The sequence below is a fragment of the Microchirus variegatus genome (genome assembly GCF_963457635.1).
Source record: "Microchirus variegatus genome assembly, chromosome: 20".
NCBI classification, from domain to species: Eukaryota; Metazoa; Chordata; class Actinopteri; order Pleuronectiformes; family Soleidae; genus Microchirus; species Microchirus variegatus.
This window is the reverse complement of record NC_139821.1, coordinates 19,871,464-19,894,135: the sequence shown is the minus strand read 5'-3', so window position 1 is coordinate 19,894,135 and position 22,672 is coordinate 19,871,464. Positions and strand designations below refer to the sequence as shown.

Below are 22,672 nucleotides of genomic sequence, written 5' to 3'. Positions count from 1 at the left end.
GGATTATCAAATGAAAAAACGTCCCTGTATGACTGAACACTAACGTTACATAGATTAACCACGTTAATGAAAACTCACCCATAAGGAGATAGAGCGGTGCTGGCGTCACGCCATCATCTCAGACAACTACTGTGTCTGTCCTGCTCTCTTTCGGCCACTGAATAATCCATCTGTTTTTTGTTTGTGTGACGATGAAGTCTGCTAACACGTTGTATAGTGGCCAATCGACATTAAATTATTTAAATGACAAGCTGCTGTAGGCTAAACACGGGAGCTTAGTGATGACGCGCACACAAACCAAGTAATTATCTGTGGCTCTACCACTCTTTTAACACTCGAACTACCCGAAATGATGTACCTACTAGAACTACCAAGGGCAGTCATTTTGACTACTTATACTTCATTTGCGTATAATTTCAATAATCAAAGTACAAACTGAAAGTAAATAGTTATGTAATGTGAATAAAGGTGAGTAAATATGAGGAAAAAAAAAAAAGACGTCAGACGATCCGACGGACCACTATCCCTGAAGCTACATCTCCGTCAGACTCGGCCTCATTCATGAACTGAGCTAATAGAGCTAATGCCTCTTGGACATTAATTTTTCTTCTTGAAGTCATCATTAGTTGTTTTATTTATGCTAGTCTACAACCAAGCTATCAGTAGTTACGGTGACATCTTCAAGGGGTGGGGTCAGTATCCAAAAATAGACATGTTACATGATTTATAACACATACTGTCAAATACTGTCAAATTGACAGCTATGGTAGTTAAAGGTGCCAAATGTAAGAATGTGGCCAAAAACAGTTACTACACCAAATTCAAAAAACAGAGGTCTTTTAGGTTTCATTTCTGACGTGGTTGATCAACAGCTGAGACTCTACTGACTGCAATGATTGGTAGATGTCGGTAGGTGGCGCCACATGCCAAAACATGATTTCAAAACATAAACATGATTTGCAGTATGCAAAATATTTTTTTTACTGCAAATATTTTGGCTGTACTGTTGTTGTTGCTGAGTTCAGTATGTTATATGAACATTATTCCTGAGTCTCTTTGACATATTAGGAGGATTTTATGGACAGTTGCTTTAGATGTGTTACATAATGCACCATTAAAGGTAGACATGACCAGAACTTTTTTGTGTTTTGTTGTTTCAATTATTTAACGTTGTTAAAACAATAAATACACACATTTAGGAAAAGACAGGGACCCATGGTCGCAAATGTTTAATTTCAACAAAGTTATCACCCTACAAAAATCAAAAGCAGTCAAAATGACTGCCCTTGGTAATTCTATTGTTAATATACAGCTCTGCACATTAGACTCCATAAAGTTCTCATTGTACTCGTGTTATTAACAAAATGGGAAATAATAAACAGAATACTAATATATGCTTTGATGTGGTCAACAAAAGATTTTGCTCCACCACGCTCAACCTATGTCATGGCTGACAACCAGCAACCAGTGAACTGTGAACAGCACTCCTTTATCGCCACATCAATCAACACAGAATAAGCAGGCACAACTTACATGTATGGCTCCTACACTCTGGATGTGACAATAAACACAATGAAAAAAGTTTAGGTTGAAAGGTATTCACAGGAAGATTAATAATTGTGGAGTCTCTTTTGGATTGTGTGTGTTCCAGTGAAAAGTATGTCTCGCTGTTCAATACATACTGTACATTACTATCAATGACTCTGTGTATTTACGCTCACCCTTTATCACGTTATTAACATATTCTAAACCTGAATTATTGTATTATGAAAATCATTTATTATTTCTGTGCTTTGTTTTAAGTTTGAATTCCAAATCCTTGCTTAACCCTCAATCTCAAAAATGCGCGCTCCCGCTAGTGCAAGTGCTGTCCCGATTCTCAGAAAAATAAGGGAAAACAGATTTTTTACAAGTCAGGGAAAAACTGAGGGAGGGAAGCACATTTTCTAAAAAATACTACTGCTATTCTAGCAATACAAAGCCACATTCAAATCGGTGAAGTATCCCTTTAAGATAGGAATTTGAATTGGCCCTAAGTCTCGGTGCCGCGACCCATGATGGCTTTCTTTGTGTTTCTTTCTGGTTTCAACAGGATTATGTAACATTTTGGTCCAAACAGCGCCATCAAGAGGCCAAAACTGGAGGCCAGGATAGCAAATACCTCCACTGCATCTGCATATTTGCCTGGTGAGCTGATATAAGCAGGGACAAAGGCTACCCACACTGCACAGAAGATCAGCATGCTGAAAGTGATGAGTTTGGCCTCATTGAAACTGTCTGGAAGATTCCTTGCTAGAAAAGCTAACAAACAACTGAGGATGGCCAGTAAACCAATATAACCAAGTAAAACTGCAAAACCAATGGTGGACCCCACTATACACTCATAAACTATCTTGTCATTGTGATACTGGGTGTTTTTATGAGGCAATGGTGAAGCAGCGATGAGCCAGACAGTGCAGATTGCTGCTTGAACAGAAGTCAGAAACAGAACTGTTCCTCTCTGCTGCACAGCACCAAACCACTTCAGACTGGACTCACCTCCTGGTTTGGAGGCCTTGAACACAGCCAGAACCACCATGGTTTTCACCAGGATACATGAGACACAAAGCACAAAGCTGATGCCAAATGCTGCATGTCTTAGTTGGCAAGTCCATAATCTGGGTCGTCCAATGAAGAGCAATGAACACAAGAAACACAATTTGAGCGACACCAAGAGAAGAAAACTGAGTTCTGAATTGTTGGCACGAACTATAGGTGTTTTGTGATGATGGATGAAAATGCCCAGAACAACAACACAGATGAATGTGCCCAACAGTGAGGTGGTTGTCAAGCAGATACCCAGAGGCTCATGGTAGGAGAGGAACTCTGTTTTCTTAGGAACACAATGGTCACGCTGGGGGCTAGACCAGAAATCTTCTGGACAAGTGGTGCACTCCATGGAGTCTGAGAGGGGAAGTGATGAGATACATGTTTATACAACATCCCTGAACTGTGGTGTTTAAAACTTTACACTCACCAGTTGTGTTGCTGATCTTTCCCTCAGAACAAGGGACACAGTCAAAACAACACGCAGGTTCCTCCTTCTTTCTGACCATGCGGGTACCTAGAGGACAGCTCTCACTGCACACTGACCGAGGAGGCTGTGTGTAGAAAAGTCATAATCTTTTAGACTAATCTATAATGACTTAGACAAATCCATGGTTGTCTAAGAAACGTAGAAGTTACCTGTTTTGATTCAAAGTTCCAGAAGATTTTGTCTTTATCCAATGTGAGTACTTCACCTTTGAAGGCTGATCTCTTAACCTCACCCACTCTCTGAACTTGTGTTTTTCCATCAGGGAGCCACACCCAGTTCACAATGTCGTATATTGGTAAGGCATCACCATTTTCATCAAATGACACTTGATCACCAAATGTTGTGGTGAAGTTGACTTTTTCCAAGTAATGCATAAGCTTTGGATAACAGAATCAGATGTATAGAATGATCATAATTCCAAAAAGATAATAAACTTTAAACATTAAAAGGAGACAGCACATAAATAAGGCAATATCTCAGAAAACCTGTCTCTTATTGGCTGTTTTCAGACTAACGGGAGAGAATTTCACTGGATCCCCACAGATCCAGAGAGATGTTGGAGGTGAATCACTGCTATCAAACATGCTCTCAGTGAACAGAAGAGACAGAGCAATGGAAACAAACACAATCAACGGATGGTGTGGTTAATTGTGTCTTACTGACATACAAGTCTGCATAGCAACGTTCACAGAAAAACTTCAACAACAGTTTCCCTCCAGGCTCTTGTAAACTTTGAGTGACTCTCTGGAGTAAGATGAAGGGAAGGGAATCAGGAAGTAACAAGCACACTGGGTATCAGATTTACTCAAGTTTTGCAATATATCAGACGACAGATTTAAAGTGTGCAGTGAACTCTGACTGGTTCAATCCAGCACCAGTCCCATGCTGACATGAAGTAACTAACATACATAATTGCAGACTTGTATGTCACTAGACTGAGTCCATTGTTTACTAAGAGTTAACCATGAAATATGTTGCTTGTGTACAATCGATTATTTGCCAGCTTCTCCACAAGTCAGCCAAGCTGGGTTGGACACCTTTTTTGGGCCTAGCATGAGTGGACTGTGAGGCCTCACTGTCCTTTTGGAAGCCTGAATGCAGCCTTGAATGAAAATGGTGGTCGTAAAAGGGCTCAGAGACCACATGGTGAAGACAAAGGAAGAATCCATCCCACCAGAGGGTCCAGTCTGTGATGGACTCATTCTCCACAAGCCATTGCGGCATATGACGTCAACAACAGACAACTATTCACCCATTGGTGGATATCAAGGTATGCTCCGCCTCCGAAGTTTAGACAATAAAACCGTGGAACACACGCCAACTCCTCCTCTTCAACCTTACTTGTCAGCGTGAGCAGACGTATGTGTTAAAGGAGAGAATCAACACCACTGCATTCTTGGTGGCCGAGCTTTGAAGATTCTTCCTTTGTCTATTCCTACCCCATTTTTGTTTTTTATTTTATTTTTGATACAAGGATCCTGTGAATAACTCCCTGCGAGCTATTCCCCGTTATACCTGCAGAAGAGAGATCGTGATTTGCACATGTTCCTAAACCACCGTCGACCAGCTGTCCCTGTCGTGAGTCGTTGGACTACGCATCACACAGCTACAGAGCAGCGCAACGAGGCGCCCGCTGTATTTTCTTGAAATACAGACAATATCCGGCATCGACCAAAGGACGGACCGAACAGCATGAAGCCCCTTTACTCGCAAGAAAACGACTCACAGTAAGCAGAAATTGTTTCTGGGCAAATAGCTTATTCAGAGTTTATTATAGACACGGGTAGTGCACACCCGATAGTTTCACTGTTGTAATAGTTCACACTATGTCACACTATGTTTCGCTCCGCGCACAGCGGGACCAGTAAAACTACATATTGACTGGACAAACTCCAGCCAATCTGTGTGGCCGAGTTTAAGCTTCTATTCCTCCCACGTGTCTCCCCTCTATCGCTGTGGATTGTCCCCGTGTATCTCTAACCTGTGTCCTCAACACAGCTCGTGACCACGTATTGAGAGGAAAACTTCCGTGATCTGTTTTTAAGTCGGCCATCGCCGGATAAACTGTGTGATTTACAGGAGTTTTCCGATTAGACACGTTCCCATTTTGTTTTTTTTGTTTTTTTAACCTGTCCTGTCCAGTACCTTGGGCATGCACTATGGTTGACTGCATGTCTGTTGGTGTTGAACACACATTTTTTTTATTATTGATTTATATATTTATTAGGTGGTGTGGGAGGACCGGGCCTGACAGGGGGGTGGGGGTGAGGGTGGGTAGACAGACAAGGGAGGTGTGAGAGAGAGGGAGGGAGAGAGGGAGAGGGAGAGGGAGAGGGAGAGAGAGACACTAGATAGAAGTTAGTAGCATAACACACTAAGGCAATAATGATAACATTACAACATTAACAACACTGATATGCATTTGTATAAGTACAGTACCATTAGAATGTGTTAACAACCACGTATAGAAAAGGTGATCTTGTTTATAACGGCTGTATCAGTTTATATTGGTTCTATCATGAACCAGAGTGTGTCTGTGTGTGTATCTGTATGTCTGTGTATTCGCGCATCTATGTATATGTATGTGCGGAGGTTGTCACTTGGTGTGGTCGGGAACCCGCGGTGAAAACCGCGTTGCCGCCCCCCAGCCCCCCGGGAGAAGACCGGCAGTAACCCAGGCACAGAGCCCCCCCCCCGCCCAGAGGGGGGGGGGGGCAGGAGGCGACAGCACCACGGGCACAGACCAGCCCACCACACGCTGAGGCAGGCCCTGAGGCCCCCAGGGCAGCCCAGCCCACCACCAAAGACAGCGGAGCCTCCCCCAGACTGCCCCCCAGGAGGCAGGCCGGAGCCCGCCACAGCTATCCCTGACGCCTACCCTAGAGCCAACCACACGACTTCTCCCCCAGAGGGGAGCAGGCAGAGGCTCACATAGGGATCCCAGCCAGGGGTCCCCAAGGAACAGGAGACAGCAGGATCCCGGATCCGCCCCCGGCAAGTCCCCCCGCACAGGCATGGGTCAGAGGCCGAAAGATCCGTCACGGCGGACCCCGCGCCCACCAGGCACAGGGAACCACCGTCCACCCAGGGCAAGGCGCCCAAAGTCAGCCCCGGCCGAGCGACCAGCTTGCCACCCACCATCACCCTTCCCAGGAGTCATGGCAAGCCGACAGACCGACAGCCGACCCAACCACTCCCTGTAGCCGCCAGTGCCCCAGAGCTCCACAGCCGTCCCCCAGCCCAAACCGGGCGGGACACAGGTACCCGGGTATCCAGGTATCCGCGTCACCGCCGACTCCATTTCCTCTTTCTCTCTCCTCTTTTACTCAGCGCCCCTGCTGGTGAAAGACGGAAGAGCTGAGTGACCAAATCTGAGTACGAGTGCTATCTTGCGTTGTCTCGAGGTAATTGAGAGTAGCGGCCATTTTTGTTAACCCGGAAGTGGGAGGAGCGTCACCGTGACAACCCTCACGTCAGAGACCCCTCCACAACTTCCTTTCTCTTCCCCTCCTTCTTGTTTACTTTTGGCTTTGTTTTGTTTACTTCCTGTTTCCCAACGTGTTACCAGCTGCCAAAGTGACACGCCCTCTTTTTACTTTACACACACACACACACACACACACACACACACACACACACACACATTTCTGCACTCATATCCATGCCTCCCTTTTTTTGTTTTATACATATTCAAACAGTTTTATCAGTAGTTACTTTAGATTAAGGGATTGATGTTTGTTATTGATCAAATGAATACTATATAAATATACATTTTAAACCTTTATCTTAAAAGTACTGTTTCTGTCTTTTGTGCTTGCTTGTTTGTGGCACGGGTAATTGAAAGAAGCCAGTGTACGACCTCACACCTTCCCTTCTTAAATTTGAGCCTAATTAATATTAATATACTTATTATGAATTAGTGATAACTGACAGTCGAGAGACACCTGAAAGTCGTTAAGTGTCTTTCTGTCATTCTCCTCGCCTTGAGAGGAGTGGAGCCCCCGTCTTAAGAAAATCGATAGCATAATTAATTATAAAAAATAATTAATCATCCATACTCATGTTTTCTCACCAATTACAAAGTTGAATCACAACACCTTCATGTTGGATAATCTGTCCAACACCCTGCAGGACACCATCAGAACACTGGGCAGCTCCTTCAGTGACAGACTGAAACATCCTAAATGTCTTAAGAACTCAGCCCAGGGAGCCCAAGGGGAACAGGAGATGGGCAGGTCCCTGATCCTGTCAGGGGCAAAACCTCCAATATGCCAGGAGGATGGTGAAGGCGACTGTGCAGCAGCCCGAGCCTTAACCCCTCACCAGTCCAAGCACATGCCCAAAGTGTGGTGTAACAGGCTGAGCGGGGCAGTGATAAGGAGCAAGCTGGAGTGACCACCTATTTTGGGTGTCAGCCTCCTGACTGGAAGTGGCTCCCACATTCCAGTAGAAACCATGCCCAGGTCAGCACAGCACCACAGCACCTGGGCTCCAAATCCCATACCCTAGAGCCAGCCCAGGCCCTACAAGTATGCAAAGGATTAAATGACATTAAGAGTTGAGTGTACACTGATATCTCACCTGCCATGGCTCCAGTCTTTGTAAATGAGCACAGGTGTTGTTGCTGAAAGGTCCTCTCCCTGGCTCACACTGCAGCATGTCATCAAGAGCATAGGCCAGAGCATACACAGCCTTATACACATTATACTCTAGTCTGAGGTTTGAAACATCCAAGAACTCAGTCTCTACATTCTCTTCAGCTTCCTGTCCAGTGCATAATTTTCCTCCAGCTTCCACCCAACCTCCTGGAGGTGGTGCAAATTTACACTGAAATGTATGTTCCCAAAACTGATTAACCTGAACAAAAAAAAAAGTTATGACACTATATGATTGTTGGTAGTTCCATGTCAGATTAAAATATTTTGCTATCACCATGCTATTTCCTTGGGTGGTGTTGTGATGTTGATCAGGACGTATTTGTAAAAGGAAGTCCCTGAGACCTGGAATTTCTCCTCGACGAATGGCAATGCCCAGTGTGCCACCCAGGTACGGCATGAGATGGGGCATCTGGAGTGAAATCACTGAGATCCAGGCTTCACTGGCCATCCACTGCAGGCCTGTCACATTCTGCCTCACCACCTGTACATTGCATAATAACAAGTATGTATCAACAGAGTTGTCAGTGTGTCGCCTTTTTATGACCACCTGTTGAAGCTCAGTGTGAGCGATTAAGAGGCTCCTCACAAACACCTCACAAAGCTGCAACTTGGTGTAAAAATTGATCCTCCAGACCCCATAAACTGCACCCAACTGTCCTTCCCGCCACCCTCCTCAGCTCTCAGACCATTTATATAGCACTTTTCGCAATCAAGCACTGGACAAAATCACACTCTGACCACTGATATCTAACCAGGTAAAATGCGTTAAATACTTTTACAAATTTTAGTTCCTGAAGTGATGCTGTACTCAACATCATCATTTTGTTTTGTGAGAGTACAATCTGAATAATTTATTTTAATGGATTTGTGTAACACTCAAGCAGTTTTGAGTGGGCATCAAGAGTAGAAAAGTCCTATATCTGTTACCAGTCTTGATGATGACTGAGTGTTTTACACGTTTTGAGTGTTCTCAACCCCTGGGCCAGGACGAGTTCACCAAAACTACCCATAATCCTATGAACAATCCAGATAAATTAACCAAAGCCTACAAGTGTACATTTGGATGGAAAAAGAATTCACAGCATTTTCAGCGTCAGTGTAACACAGTGACACAAGCAAAGTGATGCATAAACGTTCAAATACTGAAATACTCCTGGTAGATCATTTAACGAGTTAGAGGTGTTATATCATCATTTCAATCATTACATTTAACTAAATGTATAAATAAATACATCATATTTCAGATTTACAGAGAAAACAGTTGTATGCCAAGCTTTATTGAATATACATCAACACCTACCTCTTTCATAAGGTTGAGTATGTGATTCTGACTTGCAAACACAATCACCACTTGAGCTGTAGATTTTCTCATCACATCCACTATTCTCCTTAGTTCAACAGGGTCGTAAACACGGGGCAAAATCTCTGTGTAAGCCAGACAACCTCCACCAGCTGGACCCAGATCAGAGTGAAACGATCGGGCAGCATGGACTCCATAATCATCATCACCAATGAGCAGACCTGCCCAAGTCCAACCAAAGTGTTTTAGAATCTGAATCATAGCATTCACCTATGTGGACACAGAGCAGAGGGATTAATGTACAGGCTTGAATCATCTTTAAAAGAAATCCTGCTGAACAAGCAGCAGATATGTGTGGACATTAAAAAGAAGGACAAACAGGTTTTAGCAGTAACATTAGCTATGGTTCACTGTTCAAGTGTAAGGGTATCTCAAAATTAAGACTTGACACTTCTTTATCAACGTTATCTACCAACACAGCATGACTGACCATTTTTACACAAATATATAGAAAGCTATTGCACGTTATTTGTTGTATGCATTTTGATTTAGCCAATTTTCACCTGAAAAGCATCACTCGGGATCGTCCTAAAGAAAGATGGGAATTTTTGTCGATCACTCAGGCAGGAACATGTGGCAAAATAACTCACCTGCAAAACAATAGTGCATATATTCAAAAAGAAAAGTGTTTTTTTTCTTCAAAATTAAAGGTTGATTCTTCAGTGACCACACCTTCATGACATTCAATTTCCATTAATTACTTAAATTACATTGTGAAATACAACAAAGAAAACTTACCAGAGGCACTCTGTACAAACCTAAAACTGTGGATATGGCCATAGTACGAGTCGAGGAAGAATCACCCACAATCCCTACGACTGGAGGAGTTCCTACACATTTCTCCTCTAATGTAACTTGCTTTTCTTGACCACTGACTAAGGCCAGTGCTGCACGAAATGCAATTCCTAGTTGAATGCAGTTATCATACAGACTGTATCCCAGAGTCACATTAGGCAACAGGTTGGCATTTCGGTTGATGTCATCGATAGCAAAGGCCATGGTCTGAGCCAACCTGAATCCCCTAACATCAAAACTGACACAAAAAATATTCAAAGTTTTTTACGAAATGGTAAAACTTTTTACCATTTAAATACATCACACAGTCACTGTGCAAAGCTAAACCTTTCAAAACGTCAGATACTGGAAATAGTGACTTGAGCTTCAACATCCATAATAAAACTTAAATTCTTCAATAAGGTTCTATTATTGATTGTTGTTTTACATGTATAACAAAATAATCAAGAAGGGTTCAATAATAACTGGCTCACTATCCAGCAGCTACTTAATTTGTCTGTTTCCCTGTCAGACTCACCCAAAGCAGGTAGGCTGTTGTGGCTCTGAGGTATAAGACAGATCAGGATAAGCTGGAAAGAAGTGAAGTCTGAAAACCCCACCAAAAATCACATCACCAGGTTTGTACATCCCATTTAGATCAAACTGTCCCCGTAACTGACAAGAGGTGGAATAAAAAGAGGACACAGCAGAGGAAAAGCAGGAGAACAACATTAACGAGAGGAGATTGGTGTCTAAAAATGTCCTCATGATTTTGCTCTGGTTTTGCGCTGTCTAAGTTCAGGCTCATCACAACATCACCACAATTTATGTATTTGCAGTGTTGTTTATTTTTGCACACCACCCATCTGGGCAGAGGAAGTGAAGCTGTAGGGCTGGGCCAGAATTATATCTATCAATTATATCTATCTATCTATCTATCTATCTATCTATCTATCTATCTATCTATCTATCTATCTATCTATCTATCTATGCATTCATTAATCTATTTGAACACACAATATATAGTTTCTGCCAATAGGGGTCTCAATCAAACCAATAACAGAAGATTGAGTTTAATTTCATTAAGCATCTTGGAATTGTGGTAATTGCTGTCTGGGAACAGCTTTGGCAGCACAATAGTCATAATCCATTAGCACCAAAAAGAATAAAAAAATAAAATAAACAAAAGACCACTGGGTAACTGGTAGTGTCAAATATTTATTTCCTAACACTCATGTTTCATAGGGGCTTTGACCCAGTATTTTTAGCTGTCACATACAGTACATTACACATAACTGCACATTTCCTATAAGGTCGACACAGGGATAACTGGGAGGCACAAAAAGTCGAGTGTATATACACATGGTCTTGCAATTTTTGGTAGTTTGCATGCCTGTCTATGTATTATTGGCTCTAGATCAGGGGTCTCAAACTCAATTTGCCGGGGGGCCGCATGAGTTAGAGTCTGGGTGAGGCTGGGCCACATTCACCCCCCCACAAAAAAAAGAAAAAGAATATTCACTTGTGACCTCCCCTCCTCCTGCTGATAGCACCTCATCCAGCTGTTTGAGCCCCTCACACCTATCCCCCACTTCTCACACCTCTTCTGGCTCCCATGCTACCTGCCCTCTCACTATGGACTCCAACCCCCCCCCCCCCGCCCTCAATCTGCACTGTTTACACCGATTCATGTTAGGAGACAGCTGAGCAAACTCCCCGCTGGTAAGGCTGCAGGTCTGTGGAGTGCTTCATCATGTCTTCAACAGGAGCCTGAGCCTCCAGAGGGTCCCTGTGATATATAAGACGTCCTGCCTCCTTCCTGTGCCAAAGACGCAGCAGTCCACTGCTTTCTTGGACTACCGACCGGTGGCACTGACATCACATATCATGAAGACCCTGGCAAGACTAATCCTGGAGCAGCTCAGGCCTATGATCAGGTCGCATCTTTCAATACCATCAGACCTGCTCTACTGGGTGACAAGCTGATGACGATGCTGGTAGACCCTCCCCTTGTGTCCTGGATTGTTGACTACCTCACTGGCAGACCACAGTACGTGCGCTTGCGGCACTGTGTGTCAGATGCAGTGGTCAGCAACAATGGGGCCCCACAAGGGACTGTCCTCTCTAATTTTCTCTTCACCCTTTACACCAAGGACTTCAGCTACAAAACAGAGTCTTGTCATCTTCAGAAGTTTTCTGATGACTCTGCTGTGGTTGGATGTATCACTAAGGGTGAGGAGGCTGAGTACATGGCTGTGGTTGACAACTTGGTCACATGGTGTGAGCTGAACCACCTGCAGCTCAACACTACAAAAACCAAAGTGGTGGTGGATCTGAGGAGGAACAGGACACCAGTGACCCCACTTTCCATCCTGGGGCATAATGTGGACATTGTTGAACACTACAAATATCTAGGAGTGTTCATTGACAATAAATTGGACTGGACTAAGAACACTGAAGTCCTTTACAAGAAGGGACAGAGCCGCCTCTATTTTCTGAGGAGGCTCCACTCCTTTAACATCTTCCAGACTATGCTGAGGATGTTTTATGAGGGGGTGGAGCTGGACACTTTTGACAGTTGTGTCAGACAGGACGATGCTGTCAAAGGCGCCACAGGAAGTAATTTCGGCCTGTGGCCATTAACCTGTACAACTCCTCCCTCTGATGATCAGACTCTTTATAAACAGACAAACTATAATTACCCATTCTCATCTAACTTCTTTTCAACTTACATTCACTGTATATTGTATATTTCCAGATTGTCTACTTTATTATTGTATTTTATTTTATTGTTTATTTTATTTAATTTAGCTTATTGCCTATTTTACTGTTTTATTTTATTTATCTGTATATCTAGCTCTTGTTTCCTCATGCTGTATTTCTTCCTACTTTGCACAGAGCATCTGGAACAAAAACAAATCCCCTTGGGGATTAATAAAGTATTCTGATTCTGAATCTGATTCTAAATCTTATGAACTGGTCCACGATTATTTCAAGGTTGCTATTCGTTGACAATGTCTTGTGACAGTTCAGTATCACAAGGTGGTTCAGCCTTGGTGCATTTTGAAATAAATCTGACTTGACTTGTTGAGCCATGATTCTCTCAGAACGGGATGAGTCTGCATAATTAAGGACTCAGAACTCAAACCAAAGACAGTAATTTACCTCACTCCATCTGTCACACACAAACACAAACATGGCATTCACAAGAAGATTTTAAATTATGATCCAATTTTAATAAATTACAATAAATGTAGTGTTGAGGACTACTTTATTGGAATGTACACTACGTCTCTCTATGCTTTACGAGGACAAATATGATATTTCTTAAGCAATTCAACCTTGTCACTCAATCACATACTCATTATGAACATATTCTGATTCTTGAAATATAAAAAGATAATTAAATAATATGTTGCAGTTTTCATGTGTCCATACCACGACCCATGATTGCTTTCTTTGTGTTTCTCTCTGGTCTCAACAGGATTATATAACATTTGGGTCCAAACAGTGCCACCAAGAGGCCAAAACTGGAGGCCAGGATGGCAAATACCTCCACTGCATCTGCGTATTTGCCTGGTGAGCTGATGTAAGCAGGGATAAAGGCGACCCACACTGCACAGAAGATCAACATGCTGAAAGTGATGAGTTTGGCCTCATTGAAACTGTCTGGAAGATTCCTTGCTAGAAAAGCTAACAAACAACTGAGGACAGCCAGTAAACCAATATAACCAAGTAAAACTGCAAAACCAACGATGGACCCAACTGCACACTCATAAACTATCTTGTCATTGTGATACTGGGTGTTTTTATGAGGCACTGGTGAAGCAGATACAAGCCAGACAGTGCAGATTGCGGCTTGAACAGAAGTCAGAACCAGAACTGTCCCTCTCTGCTGCACAGCACCAAACCACTTCAGACTGGACTCACCTCCTGGTTTGGAGGCCCTGAACACAGCGAGAACCACCATGGTTTTCACCAGGATACATGAGACACAAAGCACAAAGCTGATGCCAAATGCTGCATGTCTTAGTTGGCAAGTCCACGGTCTGGGTCGTCCAATGAATAGCAATGAACACAAGAAACACAATTTGAGCGACACCAAGAGAAGAAAACTGAGTTCTGAATTGTTGGCACGAACTATAGGTGTGCTGCGATGATGGATGAAGATGCCCAGAACAACAACACAGATAAATGTGCCCAACAGTGAGGTGGTTGTCAAGCAGATACCCAGAGGCTCATGGTAGGAGAGGAACTCTGTTTTCTTAGAAACACAATGGTCACGCTGGGGGCTGGACCAGAAATCTTCTGGACAAGTGGTGCACTCCATGGAGTCTGAGAAAATAGGGAAAGTGATGACTGTTCATACAACATGTCTGTGGTGCTTATAACTTCACACTCACCAGTTGTATTGCTGATCTTTCCCTCAGAACAAGGGACACAGTCAAAACAACACAGAGGTTCCCCCTTCTTTCTGGCCATGCGGGTACCTGGAGGACAGCTCTCACTGCACACTGACCGAGGAGGCTGTGTGGAGCGATATCAATACTTTTTCAGAATAATCTAACATGACTTGCCCACAGGCAGCATGAATGTATATCAAAACTAACCTGTTTGGTTTCAAAGTTCCAGAAGATTTTGTCTTCATGCAGTGTGAGTTCTTCTCCTTTGAAGGCTGACCTCTTAACCTCACCCACATTCTGAACTTTAGTTGTTCCACCAGGGAGCCACACCCAGTTCATGATGTCATATACAGGTAAGGCATCACCATTCTCATCAAATGACACTTGATCACCAAATGTTGTTGTGAAGTTGACCTTTTCCAAGTAGTACATAAGCTTTGGAAATCAGGATTAAATGCACAGAAATAAAAACCATGAAATGGTCATTAACACACAAACAGACTAAAAAGAAATCATCATGGAAGAATAATCACATGTCCAGTCAAAACCAGTCTGCATGATCTGACAGCTGAACTGCAGTGGCACAGTGACTGACTTAAAAAACTGAACAGTAGTAAATATGCTTTTTTTGAGAAGCAATGCCTAACTCTAACCTCAGTGGAGGACAAATTTGACAGCTGGGTATCATCTGTTTTGATAGTTTGCTGTGGGGTTATTTATCCAGCCCATCCAAAAAGACAATGTTGAAGTCAACTGTGAAGACTGTGATTATTGTGCTCATCTCGCTCCAAATGCAAAAACCCAAATTCCAACAATTATTTACAAAAAAATATTTCCAAAATATTTTATATACAAGCAGTACAGCACTTATTCTAAACAAGCCATAAACAACACAGACATGTTCACATATTGTTCTGGACCCATGCCAGCAGTATTGCTTAAAGTGTCCTCCTATTAACCACATTAAAAATCCCAGAAAAATATTATCCATGGCAATTACAGCAATTCTTGTGCACCGATGACGTGTTTAATGTTCGAGGCCGGAATGGAGTCCTGTTTGAAGATGTGAGTCTATTTGTATATATGTTAATAATAAATGAGGTGATTGTGTAAGACCATAGTGAACATCCATGTTTGGACCCGCTCAAATATTATTTTTATATCTACCACTTTCACAAGTTGATGGCTAGACTGTGTACCATTTGATTCCTTCCTTTCAGTTGAAGATGTGCAACACTGTGTTGAATGATTAATGATGCAACTCAGGCAGTCATGTGAGGAAAACATATTATTATAATAATAAAACATTGTAAAAGATACTCTGGCAATACATCCCTCAACTTGCAGAGACACTATCCGATGATTGGTAATACATTTATTGGTAGGGCCATAGTCACATTCTATAATACGATTAAATGTGTCAAATTGAAAACTATCTTACACAGGGTGGCAAAGGCAAAGGGAGAGGTGGGTCAGCTGTTTTAAAAGCAGAGAGCTTTTTTCACCAGTGTACTGTGTTTCCAGTCAGACCTGTGTAGAAGTTCATACTCTTGACTATTCATTTCATTTATTACATCCAGACGTGTAAAAGTAGGGTTAACATAATTCGGAAGACGTCACAATTGGAATTAAAACCATGTTTGGGATGTACAGAGATTTGCCCAGAAATGCCCTATTTGAAAACCATTCATTGTTTTTTTGGCAGCTGGTTCTGAAACAATTGAAGCAATGGTTTTATGTATTACAGAACACAGGTTCACCTACTTTCAAAAACTGTCCACATATCTTGGTCATTGGATGTTAGCATAGTCAGGGTATTCATGACTCCCACCATTTCACCCTTCCTATAGCTGATGCAAGCAGAGATCTCCCGAACATGCACCAAAACATCCACATAATGCACACAGCTCTAAAGACAGAACCTCCTACACATACTGGATTAGAGGCATCTGGGACCAATGCAGATACACCATGCCCCTTTGAGAGGCATGGTGTATCTGCCAATTACAATAGACATAGCATTGTTTCTCTTATAGTGCTTTCAGACATACACGGTTCTGGTTCCGTTCTGGGGTCTCAGAAACTTGGTGCTTTGTGGTGAACCAGCCCGCATTCACACTAGTTAAAGAAGAACTAAAATGGTAGGAGGTTACTCTGCGTTACTCACGCAGAAGTAAACAGAGACCTGCCGGTGTAAAAGGACTATTAGACATTGGATATAAAGCAATCTGTCTCTCACGTGACCCTAATAACCCTCTGTCATACCTTGACTCAGGTGAAACCAACAACCTGAAACTGTGTCAGATATAGACAGATAACCACTCTCTAGACAGGTTTCAGCCTTAGAGGTTAAATACTAACTAACTAACACAGCTAACACTCTGATTGACTCCTACAGGGATGAATCCTGCTTTCTGTTTGAATGAGAGTAGTGACCTCAAATGATGATGTATGACGTCATACACATGGGGTGGAGGGGCAGGACGGTCTTCAAAACTTTTTTTTTCTTTTTACCAAAAAAATGTTAGGAGAAAATATGTACAGAAATGACTTGTACTATGTAGGTTCTCCATTATGGCACAACATAAATCATGTGAAGTTATGACCATTTTCTACAAAACAATTCTCTCTGACCTTATATATTTTGTGCAGCTCAGGGCCAAATGGAAAGGAATACAGCTCGTAACTGGAGAGTTCTAGGTTTGAGGTGTCCATGAGCGAGATACTCAACCCCATTGGCTACCCAGATGCAGATGTGTCCTGCCCACTCCTACTGTACTTAGTTTGTGTTCACTACTGGTGTGTAATGATACATAAAATGAAGTACAACCAACTGGGGGTATGTGCAAATATAATAAATTATATAATATAACTACTTATATTACAATTTGGCACTAATTCAGTACAGTATCTATTCTCTACAAGCCTAATACATATGATTTACTCCAATTCTTCTTACTCTATAATTGTATATTTGTAATGTATAATTGTTTAATTGTCATTCAATGAATAAATTGCACACGTTTCATCATCTCTAACAGAAAAACAAATGATTCAGTGAAATTAAGAGATGGAGTGTAAACTGATATCTCACCTGCCATGGCTCCAGTCTTTGCAAATGAGCACAGGTGTTGTTGCTGAAAGGTCCTCTCCCTGGCTCACACTGCAGCATGTCATCAAGAGCATATGCCAGAGCATACACAGCCTTATATACATTATATTCTGGCCTGAGGTCTGAGACATCCAGGAACTCCGTTTCCACATTCTGTATAACTTCCTGTCCGGTGCATAATTGTCCTCCAGCTTCCACCCGATCCGCTGGAGGTGTTGCAAAACTACACTGAAATGCGTGTTCCCAAAAACGATTCACCTGAAAAATATTTAGATTTGAGGTTTCGAAATAAAGTCACTGTTTAATTTTTATATGTACACTGTACAATGTAACATTGAAACATTTAATTCTCACTATGCTATTTCTGCTGGTGCTGTAGTTTAGGATAGGACGTATTTGTAACAGGAAGTCCCTGAGTCCTGGTATTTCCCCTCGACGAATGGCGATGCCTAGTGTTCCACCCAGGTACGGCATGAGGTGAGGAGTCTGGAGTGAAGTGCCTGATGTCCAGGCTTCACTGGCCATCCACTGCAGGCCTGTCACGTTCTGCCTCACCACCTGTTCATTGCATAATATCCAGGTATTGACAATTTTGACAAAACTTGGCCTTGGAAAAGTGCAGAAATTAGTAAAAAGACAGTACTGAATGGCTATCTGAAGGAACATTAACCCTGTAAAGCCCAAACCATTAAATAATTGACAGAAATTTCCAATTATTTGAAACTGGAGCCTTTATTGGTCCTTCTGAACAAACTTGTTTTTATTTTGAGTGATGGTAGGCTTGAAAACAATTGTTCAGACAAAGATGCACTCTGCATTTCTCACAGTACACATGGGCAGAGTGGCCTACGCAGTGCTTGTATCTCTGTCGGGTTTCTCTGTTGGGTTCACCATCATTTTATACATCGGGTTTTTCAGGGAAAAAATTGTCACACTGCTCACGTGGAGGGCTCAAAAACGAATGTATCACATATGATACGTTTGGTGTTATAGGGTTAAGAGGAGATTCCCCAATTGTTGGAGACAATACCCCTTTATTTGAGGCACTAGTTGCTAGATGCTGCATGCCAGACAACTGTGACCTTGCCAGGAACTTGAATTGAAAAATTGTTTATCAGTATATTTATTGGCCTGCTGAGTATCTAAGGTTTAGTCTCATGGATTGCTCCAACCCATGCATAGAGGGTTGTGAGTCAAGCACACTGAAGTTTTACACTTAGCTGAAAGAGGGAGGCTGAGGACTATGAGTGTAAAAGCCACTATGTAGGATGAAACATCTTATATCCAAGAATACATCAGGGAAATGGCCCCTGCTGATGACTTGCTAAGTCACTTTAAACCCAGCAGAGAGCAGGAGCCAGAGGGGCAAACATGGAAGGACATGTCCCTACATGGCTTGTTCCACCGTCAATTTGAAAAAGTGGCTGATGTCAGAAAAACATACCAATGGCTGGAGAAAGCTGGATTGAAAGACAGCACGGAGGCACTGATCATGGCTGCACAGGAGCAGGACCAGATCAATAGAGGCTGTCTCACCAGACAAGCCCCGAGGTATAGAGATACTCCTGAGACAGTGCAACACATCACAGCAGCATGTAAGATGCTGGCTGGCATACAAACATCTGCCCTGTGTATGGACTGGTGTTCAGAGGATCAAGATGGAAGACGTCTGACTGGTTTTAGACTGGTGGTGGCTAATCAGCTGGACATAGTGGTTGTCAATAACCAGAAGAAGAGGGCAGTGGTGACAGAGAAGTGCAGTCCTGGGAACAACTAACATACTGTGCAGAATTCTCAGGCTCCCAGGTCTCTGGTAGAGGAACGGAGACTAACTAATAGTTAGAAAAATACATTTCAATTTTACAGAAACAGACTTTAGTTGTAGTTGTATGCCAAGTTATTTGTAATGTATCAGCACCTACCTCTTTCATGAGGTTGAACAGACGACTCTCATGTGCAAACACCATCACCACTTGAGCTGTAGATTTCTTCACAACATCCACTATTCTGCTTAGTTCAGTAGGATCGTCACCCCAGGGCAAACTCTCTGTATAAGCCAGACAAAATCCATCAGCTGGATCCAGATCAGAGTGAAAGGATCGGGCAACATGGACTCCATAATCATCACCACTGACGATCAGACCTGCCCAAGTCCAACCAAAGTGTTTTAGAATCTGAATCATAGCATTCACCTACAGTATGTGGACACAGAGCAGATTGATTAGTGCACAGGCTGAAATCATCTTACACTAGAAATTCTCGTGTTTAATCACTGTCTTTAAGTGTTGTTTATCGCAGTTTTTCCCAACCCTGGTCCTCGGGGAATGCGGCCATGCCATGTTTTATATGTTGCCCTGCTCTAAAAACACCTGATTCAAATAAGATTAGATTTAGATTAAGTTTATTTGTCCCACATGGGGAAATTTGTTTTCACAGACTGCACAATGACGGACATACATCACAAACAGACAATGCTTTACACAACATCCACAGCACCAGTGACAACATACAGTAAATGACGACACAGTGAAACAGCAGACAGACAGATCAGTGTTGGACAGACAGATCAGCGGGGCCTGCTGTTCAGGGCCGCTATAGCTGCAGGGATCAGGCTTTTTCCCAGGCGAGCCCTCCTGAATTTAAGGGTTCTGTATCTTCGTCCTGAGGGTAGTGGGGTGATGTATTGGTGCAGTGGGTGAGTGGTGAGTGGTGGGTGAGTGGTGCTCATCATCAAGCTCAATTTTCGTCAATTTAAAAAAAAAAAAAAATTAATATTTCAACTTTTGTCAATCTTTCCCCAAAAATGTTGTATTTCATCTTTGGTATAAACAAAAATGAATGGGTCAACTTTTGTCAATTTTCTAAAACATGTATATTTCAACTTTTGTAGAAAAAAAAAAAAAAAAATCAAAAATGTAATATTTAAACTTTTGTTAAAAAAAAAAAAAAAAAAAATGTTTATCGGACACAACACAACTCTGTAAATGAGACATAGGGCTCATTTAGGAACAATGTGGTTTTAACCCTTTACAAAACACAATCCACCACCCCATACAATCACATTACACACCTCATTATATATAAGTAAGAAATTAAAGCAAAAATCGATCATGCATGACAAAGGAGCTGGGGAATGCTATTTCAGCAGTCTGCAAATCATTTATCAATAAATAGACAAGCGAACAATACCAAAAATTATAAAAAGGCAACTAAAACATAGATGAAGTAGTGATAAAAATATTTTTTTCTTCCTAATATTATTTGCTCGTTTGGACATCTCACTGTCAGAAACAAAACTGCTCAAGCTGTGCTGCAATGACACTGGTGTTTGCCTTGTCAATCTTAAACAGTTAAACAAAGAAAGGCTAATATCAAGTGCTGTGACTACTGTTCTTGGCTCATTTATTCCATTTTAAGGTAAAGGTACAGCCTCCACAAATGTGGCACAAATAGCTTTTTTTGTTCCCTCAGCTGTTGATGCACATAATAAGCAGTGAAAATGTTACATTCTGTTCCATAATGTATATAGCTTTAAAGTTTCAATCCACCTTACCCCTCCTACATAACTGCCCCCACATACATAAACATATACTATTGTATATTTTTCACTGCCGTATATATGGAAAGTTCTAGCATGTGATTTATTTTATCCACTTTGATTTTGCAAATTGATTCTCACCTGAAAAGCATCACTTGGGATTGTCCTGAAGAAAGATGGGAACCTTTGTCTGTCACTCAGGCAGGAACATGTGGAAAAATAACTCACCTGCAAAAATATTTGTTTCAACATTTTAAGGTTGAATATCTGTCAGACCTTCATTAAATGCAGTTTATTTTATTTTTTTGTTCATATTATTACTTATTTAATTTAATTTAAAAAAAAGTGAAATTTTGTCACAATAAATATTGATTTGAAAGACTTACCATAGGTACTCTGTACAAACCTAAGACCGAAGAAATTGCTATAGAATTTGAAGAGGCAGAATCACCCACAATCCCCAGGGCTGGAGGGGTTCCTAAACAGCTCTCTTCTAATGTAACTTGCTTCTCTTGACCACTGACTAAAGTCAGTGCTGCACGAAATCCAATTACTAGTTGGACGCAGTTATCATACAGACTGTATCCCAGCGTGACATTGGGCAACAGGTTGGAGTTTCTGTTGATCTCATCAATAGCAAAGGCCATGGTCTGAGACAGCCTGAATCCTATAACATCAAAACTAATACAAAATGAAACGTCTGTGTTTACTATTTTACTATTTAAAATACATCATTAAACACAATTACAGATTCAGCTAAACCAGTGAAATCATTTAAATAAAAGCAACCTGAATCATACTGGAAAATAAATAAAAATAAACATATAATGTTATAAATGTATATCAGCTATACAAAATCAAAAGTGCATTTTATCAATGGAATTTATCTTCATTAGCGTTGTGCTGTTTCCATCACAACTCACCCATAGCAGTCAGGCTGTTGTGGCTCTGAGGTAAAAGACCAGTCAGGATAATCTGGAAAGAAGTGAAGTCTGAAAATTCCACCAAGAATCACATCTCCTGTTTTGTGCATCCCATTAAGATCAAACTGTCTCCGTAACTGACAAGAGGAATAAAGATTGGAGGACACAGCAGAGGAGAAACAGGAGAACAAGAGGAGGCTGGTGACTAACAGTAACCCCATAACTGCTCTGGTTCATCCAAGTGCAGGCTCATCACAATGTCATCACATTTTATGTATTTTCAGTGTTATTTATTTTTGTATACCACCCATCAGGGTAGAGGAGGAAGCTGTGGGGGCAGAGCCTAAAACATATCTCATCCTTGACTGATTCGTTAAATTTTTATGGAGACTTTATTTGAACACACAGCATGCTATTTCTGCCAAAAGGGATCGCTCAATCATAACAAAAAACCTAATTTCATGCCATGAAGCAAAATATAATTATGAAAATTGGGAACAGTTTCTCCACAAGTAGCGAGCAATTTCTGTGTTTGCTAATTTAGCCCCTTTACAACAACGATGTTTTCTCTAAATGAACCCCCAGGGAAAGACATGTAAAACATCATCGGGCGTGATTCAGCTTGGGACATTCAAATTGACTTCACTTGGGCTTGGGCCTATACTTTTTACCCTATACATGTTTACTGTAGCAACATTACACTGGTCAACACCAAATTTATTGTTTAAGGTTTTTTTTAGCTGATTAAGGATAATTTTGATGTGCTGAATCCAAAAATCACATTGTTTTGCTCAATCAGGTCAACTTTCTGAACAAAGCTCAGAAGAT

General features: G+C 41.7%; 3 protein-coding genes across 3 annotated transcripts in view; all 3 read right to left on the bottom strand.

Annotated features, from left to right (window-relative positions):
* The window catches only part of LOC310941845 (extracellular calcium-sensing receptor-like), a gene marked incomplete at both ends in the record, with an annotated part of 45,814 nt that extends 23,290 nt beyond the window's left edge, over window positions 1-22,524 (bottom strand). The window contains 2 exons of the mRNA XM_083907093.1: window positions 21,845-21,981; window positions 22,516-22,524. Of these exons, the coding sequence (XP_083763219.1) occupies window positions 21,845-21,981; window positions 22,516-22,524 (146 nt within the window). The remainder of the gene's footprint in view (window positions 1-21,844; window positions 21,982-22,515) is intronic.
* On the bottom strand, window positions 2,033-6,377 carry LOC310941487 (vomeronasal type-2 receptor 26-like; the record flags this gene model as incomplete). The annotated part of the gene is made up of 3 exons (XM_083906674.1): window positions 2,033-2,943; window positions 3,017-3,140; window positions 6,252-6,377. The coding sequence occupies 3 exons, from the start codon at window positions 6,375-6,377 to the stop codon at window positions 2,033-2,035; spliced, it is 1,161 nt and encodes a 386-aa protein (XP_083762800.1).
* On the bottom strand, window positions 13,293-14,703 carry LOC310941486 (extracellular calcium-sensing receptor-like; the record flags this gene model as incomplete). Its single annotated transcript, XM_083906673.1, has 3 exons — window positions 13,293-14,203; window positions 14,272-14,395; window positions 14,479-14,703. 3 exons carry the CDS (start codon window positions 14,701-14,703, stop codon window positions 13,293-13,295), a joined length of 1,260 nt encoding a protein of 419 aa, XP_083762799.1.
* Window positions 22,525-22,672: the final 148 nt, after the last annotated feature.